Source organism: Schistocerca cancellata, chromosome 1, assembly GCF_023864275.1.
Source record: "Schistocerca cancellata isolate TAMUIC-IGC-003103 chromosome 1, iqSchCanc2.1, whole genome shotgun sequence".
NCBI classification, from domain to species: Eukaryota; Metazoa; Arthropoda; class Insecta; order Orthoptera; family Acrididae; genus Schistocerca; species Schistocerca cancellata.
The window spans coordinates 1134073357-1134089703 of NC_064626.1; the positions used below are offsets into that span (position 1 = coordinate 1134073357).

Consider the following 16347-nt stretch of genomic DNA (forward strand, 5'->3'; position numbering starts at 1 on the left):
CTCTTTAAAAAGTGTATCAGCCTGCCTTTGTAAATGACTGGATATTTTAATTTCTTCTAAGATATTTGTTTGTTTCAATTTCTCAGCAAAATGAAAAATTTGCAGCTTTCCATCAATGTTTTTGAAAGTAAGTTTCTTAGGAGATGTAGCGAAAAGGCATTTTTACTGTCATCATTACAAATTTTATACTAATTCCTTCAATATAAACTCTCTCACAATCATCACATCAAATTTTGTGGATGTCTGACATTAAATGGGTCTGTTGTACTCGTTGTATGTTTATGTTACTAATATTGTTTTCAGTATGCGACCTAATTTTCATATTCGTATTATTAAAAGTTTTGGCTCTTTCATTTGAAATGATTATTTAAAGAGCAAAACAACAAATTTAGTTTATTGTTTAGTTTCCTCTCTTTTTACAGTAATTTTATTTTCTTCTGATTCTGCCTTAATTTTCTTTTTCTGTGTATACTTTTATTTATTTGCACTTTGAAATAATCTACTTCCGATAAATTTTCTAGTAAATCTAGTAAATCTTGGTTCATGTCATCTTCTTTGAGCTGAAAATTTATCTCCATATCATTGGGTGAAAATTTGTCTTCTATGCACTTCTGCTTGGTATGACTAATTATTGACAGGTATGCCTGTAGTTATTGGTTTTCAAAAAATTCCAAATTTGTTCTCTGAATTTTCTTTTTTTTAGTGTGAATGAACTTTTGGGTTTCAGCTGTAATCAGTTATTTTTATTTAATTACATTATTTTCAATTATATTAATGGTTTCCTTAATAGGAATATTTGTGTAAATGTAAAAGATATCAGAAAAATCAGCTTATTGTTATCAGGAACACATGTATTTTTGATTTGATTAGTTAATTCATATGTATTTATTTTCATATGTGTTGAGCTTGTTGTGTAGTAACTGATGTTTTTGCACATAATTAGGAGGCACTATCAATACTACTGACAGTAAGGTTAATAGGTATGTTCTTTTTATGGATTTTTGGTTGTGCTCATAATGCTCTAGTCTGGGTGTTCAGGATTATGCATTCCTTTATCTCTTAAGCAGTGAAGAGAAAATTGAAATTTTAAGGACTTCATTGATACATGCATTACATTTATTTACAGGATCATGTTTAACTTAATTATTCATGCTTTACAAAAAAAACTCACGAATTTTATTGAGATAGACATTTTTAATATTATTAGCACTGCATTGCCTTTATGCTTAATCCTTGCAAGGTATCAGCTCTGGAAAAACGTATTGTATGCCTGGCGTCTTTTTTGACTCTACAGTGATTCAAGCAACTTTATGGCGATAAAATTTGAAATATGTCCACAAAAGTAATTATAATTTATTGAGAAACATATGCACAATGTTGATATTACAGCTCCATAGTTTCTTAATATAATTAACTTACATATAACTTGTAATTATATTCTACATTTGTTTGAACTATGAAAACATATTTTGTTTAATTTGTTTACTTCAAAAAATTACTTTAACACAAAATAATCATAGCCCACACACTATGTAACAAGAAAGTAATTTTTGAATATTATGTGTAATATGACTTCCATGGAACTTTATTAGAAATACACTCCTACTCGCTCTACACAACATATGATGAACAACCATTACACAACACACTTATCCTAGCATATTCTTTACAGACAAACTTGGGACACCCATCACATTGTTGATTCACTTTCTTTGACAGGAACCACACCGTTTTCTTTCCAGAGTTGGAACATCAGCTTCCTGATTATTGTGTTGCTTTTACATTAGAAGATCATTGAAGCCTGAAGATATTATTGCTGAACGAATGCATTCTGTTCTGCACTGGGGTGACAGGATTCATCGTTCAATATGAGGTTTGACTAGTTGTTTTCCTAGTTCTGAGAGGAATTATCTTCTTGCATGTTTACTTTTCATATCACGTAAAAATTTACAATACAGAACGTAAGCACTGAGACAAGCTAAATCTACTGTATCAAAAATACAGCAATGGCCACCTTCTTGTTCCACGTTTTACTGAACAGTGTCTAGCCATTTTATCAATTGTGTCAACTCCTAATTTTATTGAGTTGTAGAAGATTATTGTTTCAGGTTTTTTGTGCCCATACTTACTTATATCAAATGTTTGGTGTAGAATAAACAACAAAAGTATTCTGTGCATACCCAAAAGTAGTCGATAATGAACACCTCTGTTTTGATGGCAACATTTCTTTTGGTATGTCTTTCTGGTTGACCCGAAGAGTTCCCACAAGTGTCAATTTATTAACAAGAAGTTCTTGTCCCAAATCAAAACATGTAAAAATGTTAGTAGTGGTAATGTTCCTACTACTTTCTTTCAGGTGACCAACTACATCATGTACCACTCGTTTCCCTTGAATAAACTCGTGCAATTATGACAAATACACTCGTGCCTTTAGGACATAACTGGTGCCACAGTCTAGGGCGCATTGCCACAGTTCGCGCGGCTCCCTCCCGTCAGAGGTTCAAATCCTCCCTCGGGTATGAATGTGTGTGTTGTCCTTAGCGTAAGTTTAAGTTAGATTAAGTAGTGCGTAAGCATAGGGACCAATGACCTCAGCAGTTTGGTCTCATAGGAATTTAGAATCACTGCCATAATTGGCCTCACAATCCACAGTAGCCCACACCTTTATCCCACACTTTGCAGGTTTCGAAGGAATGTACACCTTGAATGGACACTGTCCCCTGAAAGTGGGCACAGATGCTCATCAACTGTAATATAACGTTCAGGGACACAAGAAGAAATGTAAGCCCCAACGATCATTTCAAACACAGCACTTATAGTTCAGCTTTTGACCTAGAAGCAGTTTTTCTTTCTTCTCATGCACGTTTATCATCGAACTGGAGGCACATCAAAATATCACGAAATCGTGATAAGCTCATTGTGACTCGAAAAATAGTGAAGCCATACTCTTCTGACCAAAATTCACTCAAAGGCTTCCCACGTGCCTTGTGAGAACCAGCTATTATTAGTGGACCAAAGAATGCTTCCAGCTCTTTAGAATCGATATCAATCTTGCGTTCAAGAGTTGTGTACGGAATTTTGATATCTTTTACTTGCAGGCATTACTATTTGCATGTGATTGGTGATAAAAAGTCTGAAATAATCTTCTCTTGTCTGTAGTTTTGGTCTAGGTGACGTGGAATATGCGAAGTTTCACGTATTACATTCCTTGAAACCTGCTTTCACACATGTGGTGGTTCTGTGTTATATGTTATCTGTCCACTTCTAGACATAAAAGTAGATGCACTCTGTATCTGAATACCATTATCATCTTCTTCACAATCACTCATATCTACTTCCTCTCCGACCTGTACATCTTCATCTATCATATCTCCATCAACATCACTGTCATCCTCGTTTCCAAAAATTAATTCATTATCACTATCACTCTTCTGTAAATCTGCCAAAGCCTGCTCGAGACTGTAGCCCTTGAAAAAGGTATATCATCATCCATGACAAATAAACTATAACACTACGTCTTCCTTCCACAACACTCAATTCCAAACTCTGAATTTGTCGCAACAATACACGTGAATGTATTTTCTAATCGTTCTTTACAACAATGTACAGATGAATGTCGGTTTATAAGGCGAACTGTCACCAAGATTTATTTTCGTAACAAAACTTATACATAAAGCTGAAAATCACAAAAAATTTTAAATTGTTGGAATACAAACTGTGATATAAGCATAAATATTTTACCCAATTATAATAATAAGTCCATAATAGCATATCTAGCATATCTGGACGATGAGTAGTCTACACCCACTAACTGTTTATTTGTAGTTAAACGAGCCTTGGAGTCTAAAAAGACACCAGACATCATGTGAGGGTTAATGTATCATGTTTATTTGATTTCATGTTAACACATCACATTGGATTTTGGTTGGCCCTCATCAAGTAACTGTCTTTGTAACTATGTTTTACTTTCTCTGAAATGAGTTCAGAGATTTTAGAAGCAATTTTGTTTTTGTCTACAATGGAGAGCTGTGCTATATCCAAGGCTATTTTACTATGAGATTTTTAATCATACTTCTTTGTAAAACTTCCTGGCAGATTAAAAATGTGTGCCGGACCGAGACTCGAACTTGGGACCTCTGCCTTTCGCGGGCAAGTGCTCTACCAACTGAGCTACCCAAGCACGACTCACGCTCCGTCCTCACAGATTTACATTTGCCAGTACGTCGTCTCCTATCTTCCAACCTTTCCAGACGCTCTCCTGCGAACCTTGCAGAACTTCTGTAAAGTTTGGAAGGTAGGAGACGAGGTATTGGCAGAAGTAAATCTGTGAGGACGGGGCGTGAGTCGTGCTTGGGTAGCTCAGTTGGTAGAGCACTTGCCGCAAAACACAAAGGTCCCGAGTTCGAGTCCCGGTCCATCACACAGTTTTAATCTGCCAGGAAGTTTCATATCAGCGCACACTCCGCTGCAGAGTGAAAATCTCATTCTGGATACTTCTTTGTAGTTTGGAAGGTAGATTCAATTTTAATTCTTTATTCAGGAGATCCAGCTCTGCTTCTGTAAATAAAATATTTGTCAAATTCTCAACATGTCAGAAAAATTTTAAGTTATTGTAGTCTACTTGTTCACATCTGTAACGGTGTTTCATTTCAGCATAAACTATGACATTGTTAATTAGTTTATATGTGTCCCTAATTTTTCTTGCTTACAAGATGTGACTACTCGTTAACTAAACTGAGTATCAAATTACATTGCACTGAAGTGAACATGTTTCCTAATTGTAGATGTGCTAGATATAATTGACAGTTGAACCCGATCAGCCAGCCGGGGTGGCCGAGTGGTTCTAGGTGCTACAGCCTGGAACTGCAGGACTGGTACAGTCGCAGGTTCGAATCCTGCCTCGGGCATAGATGTGTGTGATGTCCTTAGGGTAGCTAGGTTTAAGTAGTTCTAAGTTCTAGGGGACTGATGACCTGAGCAGATAAGTCCCATAGTGCTCAGAGCCATTTGGACCAGATCTTTTGTTTCAAGTTAACATGAATTTCATATTTGAGTCACATAATGTTACTGCGCTTTTTCACTTTCTTAGCGACTTGTGTTATAAGTTTAATAATATTCACGAAGCTTAGGAGTATTTTTAACTGTGTGTTATGTGTCATGTTTTCATGGTTTTCAACAGTTTCATTTTTATGTGCTGATAACGTTGGATTTCTTCACAGTAGATACCACAGCAAGTTGGAATTTTCCACTTCTGCTGCATTAATTTTATTTGTTCTCAGCTAGTTTCAGCCTTCTAGGCTGTTCTCAAGTGACTTTGTTGCTCCGTGAAAAATAGAATATCTACAAAGAAACAGCCTTAGTTGCAAAGTTATTTTTATTACGAATAACGCCTTTCACCTTGCTAAGGCTTCATCAGATTTCATAAAAAGTTATCGACAGCTTTCCGTATCAGCAGGTGGAAAGGAGCATGCTCAGAACTGATGACGATTAAACCATCCACAAGATATTTCTGTCGGGTTAGATCCAATTTTAAGTCATGAACACCACCGAATAAAGCGCAATGTAGTGCCACATATACATCATATAAACATATAAACCCGAAACTCAAGGGGACAACGTTGGAACTAGCTAGTTCCAATGTGGACGCCTTGTATATAGTTAATTCACCAATTTTTCAGGTTTATACGATGTACTTGTGGCTCTATGCTGTACTTCATCTGGTGGTGTTCACGATTTACAAGTGGGTCAAGTCCAACACAACTGTCTTTTACATTGTTTATTCACTATCAGTTCTGGCCATCCGTCTTTCCAGAGTGTTTTGAAATGCTCTTGATAGCTATTCATAAAATCTGATAAAGCCTTAAACTAGTGAAACACATTATTTTTAACAAAAGTAACTTTCAAACTGTTTCTGTTTCTTTACAGTCATGGAAAATGGTTGTTGTATCATTCAGCTTATCATGGAGTGGAATAACCTTTACAAAACAAAAGATATTTTCCCCACATATCAACAAAGGAAATTGTGGTGCAAAATTAAAATTCAATTAAACGACTGTTTTCAAAGGTAAACTTCATTCAGTTAATGCTGGAGAACAAAAGATCATGTTTTACAGAAACATATCAGCTGTATTAATATTATTAAAATGTTATTCATAATATTAAATTCTCCATAACTTCAGAAGTATTACAGACTCGCCAAATCTCAGATTAGTTTGAAATCGGCACTAAAAATTTCTTTATGTTGATATTATCACACATCAGTTCTCAGTCGTTTTAAATTTCGTATATATTACATTTATTTACTTTTGCTAATATGTCAGAACCGGTTGTGTGAAGAACAGCTTACTTAAACAAGGTTGCTACCACGTTAGTATACAAAGGAAAATTTCTTTTGAATTAAGACTAACGCAAATTGAAATATCACTTACCTTCAGGCAGCCTCATTCTACTATGAAGTATATATTTATACTTCGTTTTTGTGACCTCGTGTCTCCTAAACTAGTGGGGAGAGGCACGACAATAAATAGATTTAAGAGAGACGGCTAAAGTGAGTTCAGAGTGAAATGACGCTGTGGTAGGTCATGTAGATCTACACTACTTATGTTTCTGTGAATGCCATAAATTTGCAACAATGGGAAAACGTGGGAGATGTCTGTTGTTATTGTGTAATTCTATTGTGAGTTGTGTTTATGTAATAAATATTGTGATATGGAGACATGTTATGACTTATTAGTAGTTACATGGCACATAGCACGTTGTACAATTGAACTCTGAGGCCAGACTCCTGGAAAGGACTGCAGCCACTTTATTTAATCATACATTACTAATGAAGTCCATTAGGTGAATTTGTGCCGCATTGAATGGGAGCCACAATTTGGTTTTACTGAACCCACATCAAAAATAAGTTACACACATCAAAAATAACACTGGTAATTACTGCACAAAGAGCTCTGTCCATGGCCATGCAACAAGAGACAAATTCAAGTTACATTTACCAAGAAAAAATAAACATAAAACTCAAAACAGCATTTTCTACCAAGGAATAAAACTGCACAATAAATTACCAAAAGAGATTAAACAAATTGCTAAAATACACTTATTTAAAAAGGCAGCTAAAAAGTACTTGTTATGCAACACATTTTATACATTGAAGGATTACTTAGATAAAACAGAGTAGGGGTTTGAGAAAAAAATCTTCTACAAATAAATAACAATAATAATGATTATAAAAAAAACATTCCACATAACATCTTCACTTTATGTTTTTTCCTTCTTTTTTCCTTTCTAGAAATACTTACCCCCTAGCTATGCGTAGGACAATACTAACACCTCTTCCTCTTCCTGAGCTCAACATCTCACTCATTTTGGAGGGATGCTGACTCAGTTTTTCAGGATAGCAAGTGGGGAGCTGCAGTACAAAAAAATGGCAAGATATCACCAGTGTGTGTGTGAGTCCGTGTATTGAATGAAGTGTTATGAAACAATGTGTGTATAGTGTGTGCAGTGACTGGTAGTGAGATATGAGTGAACGCTGTGGCATTATATTCTTTAGTAAGTTATTTGTAAAAAACGTATTGTATGCTGGGTGTAATTCTAATGATTACGTCTAACTAGAAGCCTGTAAATATGTCTGTATACGAATTAGCTTATTTTAAATTGGTCTAAACTTGTTAATACTTTGACATGTTCTATATCCTTGTAAAAAGTGATCTATGGATGAATAAAGCTACTACTACTACTACTACTATGTATAGAAAACGTCTCAATTTATACCACAGACAAGTCTCAATATCCAATTATAATTAAAGAAATAACCACTATTTTTCAAAACTATCGCACAGTTTTGTGTGGGTCATGGTAAAGGAATGATAAACCAAGTCCACTAGAACCCAGCCATATACAGAAAGAGGCCCTTACTGTACCGTCACCCCATTGAACCATTGAGCACAAATGCTAAACTCAGTTTACATAAGCTTATTACAAAGGGCATGACTAATACAAAAAGTACACATCAGCCTTATTTATAGGAATTACAAGTTGTTTGCACTAGGATACTGTTGTGATGACCCAGCAGTTTAGCCAGTGGGTACCCACCTTGATGTTAGGGTTGCCAGCGGTGTTGTTGGCCATGACAACCACCGCCACCGACATGTCGGTCCGCAAGCAGAAGACCAGCACGTGTGCGATACATAGCAGCAGTGCCTGAAGGTGCCTCACGCCCAACGTGGGGACTCCTAAAACAAAAGCGTATAGACTATTGTTATATCTACGTGCGCCCTTGTTTAGAGGGTAAAAGCATTTCCAGATTTCTGCCTTCCTTTGTTCTCCACCATCAACTCCTCTACCAAAAAATTAACGAACGAGGGAGCTGATCCTCCTTGGTACACATAACGGGTCAGAACACTGTTGCAGAAACAACGAAACAAACATGCCAAATTTAAACAGACGCAAAATCCGCAAGATTGGTAATCTTTTACAAAAGCTCGAATTTTGGCGGGAACTTCAATGCGAGATGCTTGTAACAGTTTCCAAAACGAAACTTTGTCTCGAAACCTGGCAGGAAATCCAGAGAGATTGTGGTCGTATGTGAAGTATGTTGGCGGCAAGAAACAATCAGTGCCTTCTCTGTGTGATAGCAATGGAGATACTATTGAAGACAGTGCTGCCAAAGCAGAGTTAGTAAACATAGCATTCCGAAATGCCTTCACAAAAGAAGACAAAGTGAATAATCCAGAATTCGAATCAAGAACAGCTGCCAACTTTAGTAACATAGAAATAAATACGAGGGTTGGAACTTAAATAGTGGCAACTATTTATTCACAACCGACAGAAAAGAGTTACATGTTCTCACATGTTACTGTCCTTCAAAGTAGTCACCAGCGTTGTGCAGAAACGGTTGCCAGCTATGTGGAAGGCGTAGTATACCGTTAGTAGAGCCTGTTATATTGATGGTGCGAATGGAGCGGTCTACTGCCTGTCAAATTTCTGGAACAATTTTGAAGTGAATGCCTCGAAGTGATCCTTCATCTTCAGAATCAAATCAAAGTCACAAGGACTTGAGTCCGGGGAGTATGGTGGATGGTGCAGTACTTCCCAGTCCCATCGACCTAACAGAGCAGCCACAGCTTGCGCTGTATGCGCCCGCGCATTGTCGTGCAAAATGATGGGTGGGTTGCGCAGGAAGTGTCGCCGCTTCTTTCGTAAAGCTGGTCGCAGGTGATGCTCCATAAACGGACATTAATACTGACGGTCTGCCGTGGAGGAACGTAATGCCTTAGGATAACACCATCACAGTCGTACACGAGAATCACCACTACTTTAGACCGCTCCATTCGCACCATCAACAGAGCAGGCTCTGCTAACGGTATACGACGCCTTCCACATCGCTGGCAACCGGTTCTGCACAATGCAGGTGACTGCTTTGAAGGAAAGGAACACGTCAAAACATGTAACTCTTTTGTATCGGTTGTGAATAAATATGTTGCCACTATTTAAGTTCCAGCCCTCGTATCTTCGGAGAACTGAAGCAGCTTAAATCACTTCATAAAAGCAAGTCTTCTGGTCCAGACTGTATACCAATTATGTTCCTTTCAGAGTATGCTGATGCATTAGCTCCATACGACGATAAATCAGTCGAATCTAAAGGCTGTAAATTCAACTAAATACCTAGGAATTACAGTTACAGACAACTTAAACTGGGACACATAGAAAATGTTGTGGGGAAGACTAAGCAAAGACTGCGTTGCATTGGCAGGACACTTAGAAAAAGTAACAGATCTACTAAGGAGACTATCTACACTACGCTTGTTCGTCCTCTTTTAGAATATCCTTACCAGATAGGACTGACGAAGTACATCGAAAAAGTTCAAAGAAGGGCAGCACGTTTTGTATTATCGCGAAATATGGGAGAGAGTGTCACTGAAATGATACAAGATTTGGGCTGGACATCATTAAAAGAAAGGCGTTTTTCGTTGTGAGGGAATCTTCTCCCGAAATTCCAGTCACCAACTTTCTCCTGCGAATGCGAAAATATTTTGTTGACATCGATCGACATAGGGAGAAACGATCACCACGATAAAATAAGGGAAATCAGAGATCGCACGGAAAGATATAGGTGTTCGTTCTTTCCGGGCGCTGTACGAGATTGTAATAATAGAGAATTGTGAAGGTGGTTCGATGAACCCTCTGCCAGGCACTTAAATGTGATTTGCAGAGTATCCATGTAGATGTAGAATAGCGAATATGAACAACTGCTCGTAGTCCTTAGGTATGCATTTTAGAGCCGATGTTACTAGGAAATTTTTCTTGTCTTAGTCCATACTACCACATCTGAGAGTTGCCTACCCTACAGTCTTAGTAACGACAGTAGCGGTACATGTATTCCACTGTCAGATGTATCAGAACGGTTTTCGCCTATAATTTACGACTCGTTCGTTACTGGTACGGGAACCCTTACCTTGGATTGCTACATTTATCGTTCTCCATCAACCTTGAATGTTACAGGAACCCTTACATCAGATTGATACAGTTATCCTTCTCCATCAACCTTGAAAGTTTGAAACATCTTCCCGGAATCACCCTCTGCCTACATAGATTTACAGGAGTCGGCTCCTATCACTTTGACGCTCTGTAATTTCGTTGGATGACGTTTCCGGACATCGGTTTCTATGTGGAACTTGATCTACGAAGTCCCCTCTGCAACCTCTAGAAGTGTGTAGCATTAATTGTGAAACACCCTGTACGACTTCGTTCTCAGTCTGTTAGCTGGCACACTGTTTTGTTTCCCTGCCCCTCCAACTAATTCTCAAGTTACGCCTATCCATTTGCTTGACGAGCCGCTTGCAAGTGTTCAACGGTTTTAGCAATGAAAAATTGTGTCTGACTATCATGAATCAAAACCGGTATCACACTCCGATTATAAACTTTCTTTTTGAGACAAGCTTGAAGCTTAGTTTTGAAAACTCTACTTAGTTTACTGAATGCTCTCCAGGCATTTTTATTGTTCTGTTTATTTCCTTTCCTGAACATCCATTTCTTGTCTTCAACTCCATAAATACGAAAACTCTGCTACTAGTTTCATGAATTCATCGTTGAGTTGTACTATTTTATTTTCAACGTGTTGTTTGTATGTCACTCTAACTGCAATTAGCGTTTGGTCCTATTTCCAAACTTTTCTAATACAAGTACTTACCTCCATTCCATGTTGAAATTTTTGCATTAGAGAAAAAAAAAACACTTGTCGTCAGCGAAACAAAGAAGGTTCAGATATATTCCATTAATTTGTTTCCCCAATTTAAGGATCTGAAAACATCTTCTAAACCCTGCTGGGAACAGTTTTGATTTACAGTTTTCAAGCCTGACCCCTCGTTCAAGCCTAAAAAGTTCTTACTGTCGTGATAAAGTACACTGAAAGCTCTAGCATTGTATGTGCATACTGACAGAGGTGGAAGCAGTGCGTATTTCGTAAGGTCTGTCTGTGCAGATGAGGTTGCAGTTGACTCATAAGATTTGCTCAAAATCTAATAAAGCCAGACTGAGGTAATTCACATCCATTGTTCTAACCGTAATTTAGTGTAAGATATACTGTCTTCTGGAGTCGACTTATTCATTTGATTGATTGAGGGTTCGTGGTAAATTTAGTGAATTTGTAGTACATTACTAAGAGAAGTTTGACAAGCTTACTACAGTGCCTGACATAAAAACTAAAGAGCCAGAAGATATGATCGGATGTCAATCTAACTTCGCACACGTGCGCATGATCGTCGGGTAGATAGAGTATTAGGGTTAAGTTTTCTGTGACAGGTAGAATAGCAGGCAGAGTGGATTAGTGTTATTCGTGTTTAATGTGTTACTAGGTCTGGTAGGGTACATAAAGGACGTGAACAGCATCAGATGTGGAGGGATCCCTGTGAAGAATAGGGAGACGTCTACTCGTGTGAGTATAAAAAATTTGCAGTTTTATTTACGGAAGGTTTTCAGAGGAACATAATTCCCCAAAACGCGGAAAATGTTGCAGTCGATTACCTTCAAAAGAACTGAGTCAGTTACGAGTTCAAAAACTTGTTAGCTTGTCAGCGAGACCAAAAGTTACGGGAAAGGTTATGCCATTTGAATACCTGCCGTGCGTGACGCCCGAATGCTGTGGTTAGATGCGCCGCATGGGGCGAGTGTAGACACACTATCTGGCCAGCCTAGTACAAACGCTGTTAGATAGCGACAGCAGCGGAGTGACCGCCATTCCGGCATTCTCGCCCGCCGCGCCAACATGTCTGGACGCCAGAAGGGAAGACGAGGAGAACAAGTTGGCGCAATCGTTAGCCTCCTGGGCCAAGCGCTTGGACTGGACAGCAAGCAGAAGAGGAAGAAACCTCTACAGTGCTTCCGCTGTCAGAAGTTGGGGCACTTCGCCGCGGATTGCACAGGAGTACTCGCATGTTTGAAGTGTGCAAAGCCGCACCTCACTCGCGACTGTAAGAAGCCCAGGGAAGCCGCTGCAAAATGTTGCAATTGCGGCGGTTCCCACGCCGCCAATCACTGTGGCTGCAGTTACCTCAAGAGCCGTGGCCGCGGGAGGGAGCGGGACACACACCGACGGCGAACCACTGTGCAAGAAGAGGTGACAAGGAATCAAGAAGCGGTAAATTCTCTGCCCGCGCATCACGCCACTGGCACTTCTGCCGGTGCTGGCGCGAGTGGAGGGCTGTGCTGCTGCAATCCCAACAGCATTCACAAGATCGACGATGCTGTCTCCAACGCAGTTGCTGCTCTCAAATCTGCCACGGCAGGTGAGAGGGCCGCACTTCGGATCGAGGTGGACGAGGTACGCCTCCAGCTCGCGCAGCTTCGTGAGTTGCTGGCCTGTAAGACTCGCAATGGGCGAGAAGTTACGACTGCCACCGTCGCCACGCAGACGGACGCTCTCCCGGCTCCTGTGGTAACGCAGGGCGCTGTGGGGGTGCCCACGGAGGTGGCGAATGAGACGTCTGCCCCCTCCTCGAAGGAGGAGGGCCAGCGGAAACAAGATTCCGAACCAGCAATACGAGATGACGTGACCCAGGGCATCGAGACGCCCGCCCGTCCTTCAGAGGACAAGGCGGGATTGCCGCTGCTGGGAGATGAAGTCACAACTGCTGCGCCCATCCAAGAACAGGACACCGAAGAGGTAGTCCACACGCCGCCAGCAGAGACAGAGATGACAGCGCCAGGACTGCTGAAGATGGTCGCAAAATCATTGCGTAACAAGACGTTCGCGCATCACAATACCCCGTACCCTTTTACCGCCTCCAGTGTTCCTAAACCACCTCTACCCCATAAGCCTTATGATTTCGGTTGGGCAATTGCAAATCTGTCCGCCGTCATTCCTAAGAGGGACGTGGACCTTATAAACCGCTTCCCTATTTTTACCGATTATGACTGGCAGCGTATAATCGCTGCTATTCCGAGAGTTAAGCAGAAGAAGAACAAACATTCTTCTTCCTCTCGCCGCTAGTTTCCTAGCACCTCTTGTATTTTATCCTGTCGAGCTCAGACAAGTTTTAGCAAACCCTTTTTTTATCCCAGCCAATTTTATCTTTATACTTGTGGAGTAAATGTCAAATGACAACAGACTCCGATATTGTAGACCACCTCAGAGGAGGTTGTCCATACTAGAGAGCTGCAAGCTGCAAGCAAGGAGTGACCGCCAAGGTATACAGGGTGTTACAAAAAGGTACGGCCAAACTTTCAGGAAACATTCCTCACATACAAATAAAGAAAAGATGTTATGTGGACATGTGTCCGGAAACGCCTTATTTCCATGTTAGAGCTCATTTTAGTTTCGTCAGTATGTACTGTACTTCCTCGATTCACCGCCAGTTGGCCCAATTGAAGGAAGGTAATGTTGACTTCGGTGCTTCTGTTGACATGCGACTCATTGCTCATCAAGCACATCAGTACGTAGCATCAACAGGTTAGTGTTCATCACGAACGTGGTTTTGCAGTCAGTGCAATGTTTACAAATGCGGAGTTGGCAGATGTCCATTTGATGTATGGATTAGCACGGGGCAATAGCCGTGGCGCGGTACGTTTGTATCGAGACAGATTTGCAGAACGAAGGTGTCCCGACAGGAAGACGTTCGAAGCAATTGATCGGCGTCTTAGGGAGCACGGAATATTCCAGCCTATGACTCGCGATTGGGGAAGACCTAGAACGACGAAGACACCTACAATGGACGAGGCAGTTCTTCGTGCAGTTGACGATAACCCTAATGTCAGCGTCAGATAAGTTGCTGCTGTACAAGGTAACGTTGACCACTTCACTGTATGGAGAGTGCTACGGGAGAACCAGTTGTTTCCGTACCATGTACAGCGTGTGCAGGCACTATCAGCAGCTGATTGGCCTCCACGGGTACACTTCTGCGAATGGTTCATCCAACAATGTGTCAATCCTCATTTCAGTGCAAATGTTCGCTTTACGGATGAGGCTTCATTCCAACGTGATCAAATTGTAAATTTTCACAATCAACATGTGTGGGCTGACGAGAATCCGCACGCAATTGTGCAATCACGTCATCAACACAAATTTTCTGCGAACGTTTGGGCAGGCATTGTTGGTGATGTCTTGATTGGGCCCCATGTTCTTCCACCTACGCTCAATGGAGCAAGTTATCATTATTTCATACGGGATACTCTACCTGTGCTGCTAGAACATGTGCCTTTACAAGTACGACACAATATGTGGTTCATGCACGATGGAGCTCCTGCGCATTTCAGTCGAAGTGTTCGTACGCTTCTCAACAACAGATTCGGTGACCGATGGATTGGTAGAGGCGGACCAATTCCATGGCCTCCACGCTCTTCTGACCTCAACCCTCTTGACTTTCATTTATGGGGGCATTTGAAAGCTCTTGTCTACGCAACCCTGGTACCAAGTGTAGAGACTCTTCGTGCTCGTATTGTGGACGGCTGTGATACAATACGCCATTCTCCAGGGCTGCATCAGCGCATCAGGGATTCTATGCGACGGAGTGTGGATGCGTGTATCCTTGCTAACGGAGGATATTTTGAACATTTCCTGTAACAAAGTGTTTGAAGTCACGTTAATATGTTCTGTTGCTGTGTGTTTCCATTCCATGATTAATGTGATTTGAAGAGAAGTAATAAAATGAGCTCTAACATGGAAAGTAAGCGTTTCCGGACACATGTCCACATAACATATTTTCTTTCTTTGTGTGTGAGGAATGTTTCCTGAAAGTTTGGCAGTACCTTTTTGTAACACCCCGTACAGGACGCCGGCAAGAGCAGAGCAGCTGTCTCCACGAGTCACCTACCGAAGGCAACGAGTTTGCGGAAATATCGTGGAGAACGTGTGACGGACCCTGGCGGACACACAAGAATTCTACAAGTTATAAATATGTCAGGAAAACATGTGATCGAAATAATTTCTGTTCACTGCAAGTAGCAAATTGAAATAAATTAACAGTAATGATATTACTCGCCTGTATTTCACTTATTGTTTGTGATTTATCTTAAATCCGGCATAGAAGTAGTGGCGCATTTTACAGCGACGTTAAAATTTGTAAGCTATAAAATGTTTTTTATTCCAGTCTTTGATCACAATATCAATTCTTTTGACGTTGACCGGTTTCAGTCAGTAATGACCATCCTCAGATCTTTTCTACATCATGTCTTAAAGTGATAAGGCCGCAATGGCATCGTCAAAACATATAAGACATGGTGTAGAAAAGATCTGAGGATGGTCGTTATTGACTGAACCCGGTCATCGCCAAAAGAATTGATATTGTGATCAAGGACTGGAATAAAAAACATTTGATAGTATTGGACCAATGTTCATGTACGCGACTATGTCACAGGTGGTGATTGTAAGCTATAATCTGTCGATCAGTAACCGTCCATTAGCTATGGTACCTTAGCGCTGATAATGACTTTCTTCTGTTTATGTTCGTATTCTGATTCTTTTATTTCCTTACAGAGCAGTCGGATAGAAGCCTACCTCACGCGATCGCACGACGCAACGATACCATTGAGCAGCTTTCGGAATAACCAGCTTATGTCTGATATCTGAATTGCAACTACATGATAATATTTGCTCAAGTATGTGGAAGATCAGAAGGCCAGTGATCACTATTGATAATGAGCTCGATAACGATCGTTCTTCAGAACGACTTATTTGGAGAGGAAGCTTTGTTATCTTACCGCTACTGCTTACAATATTATCTTGATAATTATTATCAGTCTTGAAACTTCCTGGCAGATTAATGTGTGCCGGACCGAGACTCGAAATGGGGACCTTTGCCTTTCGCGCGCAGAAGTAAAGCTGTGAGGACGGGGCGTGAGTCGTGCTTGGGT

At 40.3% G+C, this 16347-nt stretch overlaps 1 protein-coding gene across 1 annotated transcript in view; it reads right to left on the reverse strand.

Annotated features, from left to right (window-relative positions):
• LOC126133769 (putative inorganic phosphate cotransporter) overlaps positions 1 to 16347 on the reverse strand; it is a 171680-nt gene that overhangs the window by 76752 nt on the left and 78581 nt on the right. Inside the window, exons 2-3 of the mRNA XM_049915190.1 lie at positions 8095 to 8234; positions 3354 to 3467 (exon numbers count right to left, since the gene is read on the reverse strand). Coding sequence (XP_049771147.1) covers positions 3354 to 3467; positions 8095 to 8234 — 254 coding nt within the window. The remainder of the gene's footprint in view (positions 1 to 3353; positions 3468 to 8094; positions 8235 to 16347) is intronic.